The 8,110-nt window shown below is 30.4% G+C and overlaps 1 protein-coding gene across 1 annotated transcript; it reads left to right on the forward strand.

Moving 5' to 3' along the window:
- The first annotated feature begins 6,460 nt into the window (after window positions 1-6,460).
- Window positions 6,461-7,717, forward strand: LOC100933577 (beta-1,3-galactosyltransferase 1-like). Its single transcript, XM_012547763.2, is given in 1 exon segment — window positions 6,461-7,717. A coding segment is annotated over 1 exon segment (1,257 nt).
- The last annotated feature ends 393 nt before the right edge of the window (window positions 7,718-8,110 follow it).

An 8,110-nucleotide genomic window follows, 5' to 3' on the forward strand; every position in this document is an offset into this window, starting at 1 on the left:
GATTTTCTCACCTATTTGATTGTAAATTCTTAAAGGAATGAATTCTTCTTTACCTCTTTTGACATCTTCAGAATTTAGCACAGTACTTGGCATATAGTGCCATATATATATATATATGTGCGTGTGTGGGTGTGTTTGTTGCTAAATATTCATTGATTGATTGATGTTCAGAATAGAAAGAAAAACAAAAAAAAATCATCTCTGTTTTCAAGAAACTCACAATCTAGCAGGGGGGATAATGTGCAAACAAATATGTATCATGTAAGAGCCATAGGATAAATTGTAGGTAATCAACAAATAAAAAGGGACTAAAATTAATTAGAAAAAAATTTTTCTTGTAGAAGATAAGGACTTTAGCTAGAACTTGAAGGAAACAAGGAAGTAGAGATGAGCATGAAAACAATTAGAATCTTTTTGGATAGCTGTAATGTGCGGGCTAGCTTTCTTGAGGTCCTCTGGAAGGGCCTTGGTCTAAGCAGGATAGTCACCAAGAGGATGGACAAGAATAGAGTCCAAAGTCTTTATTGTCTCCTTCATAGTCTATGTCTGTCATAGTCTCACCCAGTTTCAGTCTGAGTCAGTCTCCTCCAGTAGTCTGCCAGTCTATCAGTCTCAACTAGTCTCCTTTTGAGTCTGACTTTGTCCCCAGTTTAAATACCCTATTGCAATTACATAATTACAATATACTGAGTATAAGCCAATCTAGGTCAATTATATCATTATATCAAACTAAAGTGATTATGTCATTATATCATACTAGATATGTATGAACTAGAGAACCATTATCTCATCAATTCCAGTGAGTTAACACCTTGTTTCAAGTATACTTCTCCAAAGTTCTCACCCTCTACAGATAGCAAATAAAATTCCAAAGAGTTGAGAGATGAAATGTCCTAGTGAATAAAAAAGTTCTATTCATATGCCTTATGATGACATGCCGGCAAATTTTTCAATCTAGAAGCCTATGACCAGTGGAGCACACATTTTCACAGATTTATTTTGCAGGAAAGCTTTAAGTTCCTACCAATAAATTGTTTAATTTTTGTTGATCAGCCTTGCAGAAAAACAGGTATGCTGATCCTTTAGTGATGAATTCTTTAGACCAGGGACATGTGCAAATTCATAAAAAATAAATTAAAATATCTAAAAATTATGTTTGCAATAAGCAAACAGGAAGAAGCAGTAGCAATAACAACAAATTCCAAAGTAAAAGAAGAACAAGAAAGCAAAAAGAGTGTCTGGGGTCATTTTACAAATGCTGGAGAAGAGAAGGACAGCAAAAAGAAAAAGAGAAAGGGAAATATATGCCCAACTAAAATGCAGAATTCCAGAGAATGATAAAGAGATAAGATGATTGTATTAAATAATGCAAAGAAATAGAAAAAAAAAAAAACAATGGAAAGAGAAAGTTTTCTTTTGAGAAAATTAGAGACATCAAGGGAAAGATTTTTTTCTATTTATGTATCTACATTAATTTTTAATTCATATTTCTTTCTGAATCATATTGGGAGAGAAAAATCAGAGCAAAAGGGAAAAACCATGAAAGAAAAAAAAAGGAAAAAATAAGTGAACACAGCATGTACCGATTTACATTAAATCTCCATAGATCTCTCTCTTAATGCAGATGTCATTTTCTATCCAAATTTTTTTGAGATTACCTTGGATCACTGGACCACTGAGAAAAATCAAGTTTTTTCAAAGCTGATCATCACACAATCTTGCTATTACTATGTATGATCTATTCATGGTTTGTGCTCAGCATCAATTCAAGTAAATCTTTATAGGCCTTTCTAAAATCAGATTATTCATCACTTTTTATTTTAAAAATTCCATTAATTTCATATACCATAACTTATTTAGCCTTGCTCTAATTGATGGGCATCTACTTATTTTTCAATACTTTGCCACCAGAAAAAGAGATACTAAAAACATTTTTGTACATGTGGATCCTTTCTCCTGCCATAATTTCCATGGGATACAGACACAAGAGTGACATTTCCAGGTCAAAGGATATGCACAAATTTATAGCCCTTTGGACATGGTTCCAAATTGCTGTTCAGAATGGTTAGATCATTTTACAACTCTACCAACAAAGCATTAGTATGTCTGTTTTTCCACATCTATTGTAACATCTATCATTATCTTTTGGGGAATGACTTGTGTTTTTAATTTTTGAAACAGTTCATTACATATTTTAGAAATGAGACCTTTATCAGAAAAACTGGCTGTAAAATTTTCCCCAGCTTTGTGCTTCACTTTTAATCTTGTTTGTGTTTGTTTTGTTTGGGGAAAAAACGTTTTAATTTAATGTAATCAAAGTTACTCATTTTTCATTTTATAATGTTGTTTAGTTCTTCTTTGGTCATAAATTCCTTCTTTCTCCAAAGATTGAGTAGAAACCTATCTGTTGCACTCCTATTTTTTTTTTTTTTTTATGTTATCACTCTTTGTGCTCAACTCACATACTTATTTTAAGCTTCTTTGGGGTGTGAGATGTAGGTCTATGGTGAGTATCTGAAATATTTTCTAGTTTTCTTAGCAATTTTCATGAAATAGTGACTTCTTATTCCAGAAACTGGAGTTTAGAGGTTTATCAAATACTAGTTTACTATAGTTATTGATTATTGTGTCATCTGTATCTAACCTATTCCACTGATCCAACACTCTATTGTTCTTCTCTTCTTCTTGTTAATCTTCTTGTTCTTGTTCTTCTTGTTTTTGTTCTTCTTGTTCTTGTTCTTCTTCTTGTTCTTCTTCTTTGTCTTCTTCTTCTTCTTCTTCTTCTTCTTCTTCTTCTTCTTCTTCTTCTTCTTCTTCTTCTTCTTCTTCTTCTTCTTCTTCTTTTTAACATGTATTGGACTACCTATCATCTAGGGGATGGGGTGGAGGGAAGGAGGGAAAAAATTGGCACAGAAGGTTTTGCAAGGATCATTGTTGAAAAATTACCCATGCATATGTTTTGTAAATAAAAAAAGTTTCAATAAAATTAAAGAACACTTTTGTGTATTTCAAAAGTTAATATACATGTATAACTATAGGAAAATAAAACAATTTAAAGGTATAAAAGAAAGAATATTGTCATATAGTTCCTTAAATTGCTTAAGTAACTTCTCTGTTCTCTAGACTCCTTTTGCATTTCAGACTATTTACTCAGTTCTGGTATTTTCATCAATTATAATCTAATTTAATAATGATTAGAAATTCTCTTTATATATAAAGGTTCATCCCCATCCTGGTACTTTTATAATTTTGTGTCTTTTTTTCCTATGAAGTTCTTTTGGGATTTTTATTTATTTATTCTCTTCTAGGTTTGCTTCTGGGTATCTTTTTAAGCCATAATATTTATACATAGTATTTGTTTTTCTTTGTTTTTTACATATTACCAGGTTAAATTATTAATGGTTTGTTTATTTCAAATTCCTACTTGGATTTTGTGGACAAATGCTTCTTGGTTTTGAAAGTATTGACTGGAACAAAACCCAACATCTTGCTGAATTCCTGAGTTTGTTCCAATCTCTTAGTCACTTTGTTTTTTGGTCTTTTTTCTTGTCTCCTCCATTCTGAATCTAGATTTGGTTTTGTTTCTTGTCTAAAACTGAATGGTCCGAATTAGATGTTGTTAATTTTCTTGGTATTTATCTGTAGAACCCATTACATTACTTTCTAGATGCTTCACTGATCTTTTCTCTTAATGGAAGTCAAACTGTGTCTATGGTAAGTGTTATTGAAACATCAAGCTAATCAATTTTTAGCTTAATCTGTCTATTGCTATGATTCAGAAATTGACTGACTGGGCTCTTGGTTGGTCTGGTTACTATCTCTTAATAAAAGCTTATATCTATTGCCTTTAGGATCCCTTCATTCTCCCTGTCAGCAAGAAATAACTTCTTTGGGAAGCCATTGCAAGATAGAACTTAATCATTGCATTTGGAATGGAAGAAGTAAGACAATTTCAGAGTTTCTATTCTACCACTTAATGTTTTTATAATCTATGTATACTGGATCAATTACTTTTTTCATACATAATATTTTATTTTCTGTCTCCTTGCTTTAGATCTGCTTAATCCCCATTCCTGGATTACTGTTTCTTTGCTTGGTTTTTGTTTGTTTTTTCATTACTTTTGCCTCTTGGAGTCCCCATTATTTTCTGTAAGCATCTGCTCAAATGTCATGTTTAGTAGGAAAATTCTCTTAAGCAGCTGGTTCCTTATATATCATCTCATCTAATTGTATACACTATATGTATTTTGTATGAACCTATTTTTATCTCCCTTTTGACTTTAAATTCCTTGAGGGCAGGAGCTATTTTTGTATTTTCTTTCTATCCTTAATGTTTAACACAGTGCACAATATAAAATAACTGCTTAATAATTATTCTTTATTGATAAATTGATTGATTGGGGACCAGATTGCTACAGATTGGGGACCTTCAGATTCTTAGTTCAGTGATTTGGTGAGATGTATGTGAATCACCACATTCAATAGTGCTTCTTTTTAAAGAAAGAACTAACAAATATGGCTCATATAACCTGCCATAAAATGATGCACCACTAGGATATATATATAACACTGTCATTCAGTGTTATATTCAACTGTTGGTGGTTGGGTCTATTTTGAATTATTTTATCCTAAACCTGATTCTTGATTCCTTAGTTTTATTCTCTTTAGCTTTATTTCCTGATCCTTTGATTTGTGCTGATTAATTGCTCATTCATCTTTTGGTCTCAACTTTTATTCTTGTCCTCTAATACAGATTTTTTTTCTTTGTTCTATCACAATATTTCTAGTACAGTGTCAAATAGAATTGGCAAAAATTGACATAATTATTTCATTTTTAAATTTGTTTGAAAAGATTCCAGTGTATTTCCATTTGTCTTGATTATATATATATAATTATTTTAAGGAAAAATCCATGCTGTTTTTAAACAGAAATGGAAATATTTTGTTAAACATTTTTCTCTCTTTATTGATAATATTACATTTTTATTGATTATGATTGTTAATTCTGTATATAATCTTTCCAATTTAAATTAATCCAGCATTCCTACTATAATCAGAATATTTTAATATGTTTTTAATCTTTTTGCTATGTTTTATTCAGATTACATTCCATTTATATTCATTTGTCACATTGGTTTATAGTTTGCTTTTTCTTTTTTTGTTGTCCCTTGTTAATTTGTCAAGGCAACATCAGTATCACAGAATTTAGAAGGGTTCTTTAATTAGCATTTTTTCAAACAATTTATTAAATTTTAAATTTATTGTTCTTTCAATACTTGATAAAATCAACTTATAAATCCATCTATTTCTGAAGAACTTTTCTGTTAACTTCATTTATTACTTGTTCTATTATTTTCTCAAATTGAATTGCTTAAATTCTTTGTTTTATGATCTAGTTTTGTTTTATTGATGTAATTTTTCATGTTTTAAAATATTCATTTATTTCATTAAGAGAGCAAAAGACTCTCTGACAATAGTTTTATTTCTTTTTTCATTTGTTGTAAATATTTTATTTTGGTTAATTTTATTGGCTTTTTTCTTTTCTTCTAACCAAATTATATAATAATTAGACTAGTTGTTGAGGTTTTTTCTAAAATTAACTCCAATTTAATGTACTAATTCAATTTTATTTCAAGTTTTGTTAATTTGGTTTTTAATGTTCTGGATTTCTTTTTTTTTTAATTTAGTTGAGATTTATTGGATATCTAATTTTTAAAATTGTGTTTCCAGTTCATTCACTTAAGTAGTATTCATTTGTCACGTTTATTGAACAAATCATTTTAAAATTATAATTTCTTTTTTCCATAGAAAATAGTATGTAAGCATTTTGAACTTTCCCCTAACAACTTCTTTGGTTGCATGGTTTTATTACTTTCTCCTCATATGCTTGCTCCTCAAGCATATTATTTGCTCCACCCACCCATTTCCTCATTCTCAAGCTAAATCCTTAATCCACAATACCCTTAATTTCCTCACCTGTAGAATAGATTTAATAATAGCATTCTTCTTATATGATTTTTATTAAGCAAATTAGTATAGAAAGTATATAAAGCATCTTAATGTGCTCTATATAAATTGCTTTTCTTATTATCACAACATTTTACAATGGGTTTCAACTCACAACCATCTTCAAGTTATTTGGGAAGTAGTTATAATTTTTTAAAGATTTTATAATAAACATATACAAAAGATAATACATAAAATATATACATGTACATTTATGTTTCTATACATATATAATATATAATATACATTTTTAGGAACCAAATGTTCTGTTTAAATTTAAATAAAATAATTGAACTACACATTCAGGTATGATAGTCCTTAATATCTCTATTGTGTCCCTTATTGTAGTTTTGCTTTATTCTTCAGGTGAAAAATTCTCTAAAAAAGATTAATGAAAATTCATAAAATGCCAGCTGTCTTCCTTAAGAAGGAAAGAAAAGTAGATGAGAGTCAGATGAATCATATTTAAGCAAAGAAGATTTGGAAATTATAAAACATGGCTCATGAGAAAAAAGGCATATTGTATTCTTGGCCCTCTGTGAAACTATGTCTCTTGATTAGTGTCATTTGCTCAGGGATTATTTACTTCTTTTTCACACCTCAAGCTGCTAAAACATCAATCATAGCAACAAAGGAACTAATCTTCAATTCAGCAAAGATTCCATTCCAAGGAATATCCTTGCCCCATGAGGCCACAAGAGAAAAACACCTTCTTAAAAGTAATGAAAATATTACAACCCAGAAGCTACAACTCACCACATTATCCCATGAGAAGGCCAATAAAACAACTTCAAAAAATGAGGGCAAGTACAAGGACCCTGTACCATACAAATTTCTAATCCAGGAGGAAGACAAATGTAAAAAGTCTGCTCCATTCTTGGTGTTTTTAATATGTACCAAAGAAGATGAAAAATTAAGAAGGGATAATATTAGAAAAACTTGGGGGAATGAAAGTCTGGTACCAGGATTTTCTGTGGTTCGTTTATTTATGCTAGGTGTCCAGAAGCAAGGCTCTACTGAAGAAATAAGGAAAGAAAGTAGGATGTATCGGGACATCATTCAACAGGATTTTCAAGACACCTATTATAACCTAACCCTCAAAGTCTTGATGGGCATGAAATGGGTTTCTTCTTATTGTCCTAATGCACATTTTGTCATGAAAACAGATTCTGATATGTTTGTTAATACTAATTACCTAATTCAAAAGCTATTAGTTACAATATCAACCTCAGATCATTATTTTACTGGTTTTCCTATGAGGAAATGTCATCCTATAAGGAACAGTGGGAACAAATGGTATATGCCTCTTGACCTATACCCTGGAGAAATCTACCCAGATTTTTGCTCTGGAACTGGATATGTGTTCTCTGGAAGTCTGGCTACCATGATATACAAGGTATCTTTTGGTATAAAAGTATTACACTTGGAAGATGTGTATGTGGGTCTCTGCCTTCAGAAAATTGGAGTTGTGGTGTCATCACCACCAAGAATTTCATTATTTAATCCATTTAAAGTTCCCTTTAATCCTTGTGTCTATAACAACCTTATCACATCCCATTATATTTCTCCCAATGAATTGCTTATTTTTTGGAATCTAATACAAAAGAAAAAACATGATTGTTCTCAAATTTCAACTGGCAATCTTCCTCCCTTTATTTTTTTTTCCCAGTTAAGCAGAAGAATCAGTCATCAGCAAAGGAATTCTATTTAGCATTTGGAGAGTTTTAAAATATTCATCATCTTCATACATAACTCACAAGTATTAAGAAAATAATATCATCTGTATTACTTCTGTAAAAGGCCCAATGGTGAAAAATTTAATAATGAGTACTTAACTAGTTCATCTATACCTAGAACCTTGTAAATGCTATTTGATTGGTTATTCCTCTTTCCTTTCACTTAGTGTTTTAAATTCAATAGAGACCCCATCTTAATTAAAAATGTTGGATTTGGATACAATTTCAGATGAGTTTTCCCTTTTTTATATTTTTGGAATTATGGATGTCAAAACAAGATGCAAATTCATTTATATACACATATGCCAATAAGATGCAAATGAACAAATATGGATTTACTGGGAACAAGCATTCCACTTTTTGTTTCT

This window comes from Sarcophilus harrisii, chromosome 4, assembly GCF_902635505.1.
Source record: "Sarcophilus harrisii chromosome 4, mSarHar1.11, whole genome shotgun sequence".
In the NCBI taxonomy this organism is placed as follows: domain Eukaryota; kingdom Metazoa; phylum Chordata; class Mammalia; order Dasyuromorphia; family Dasyuridae; genus Sarcophilus; species Sarcophilus harrisii.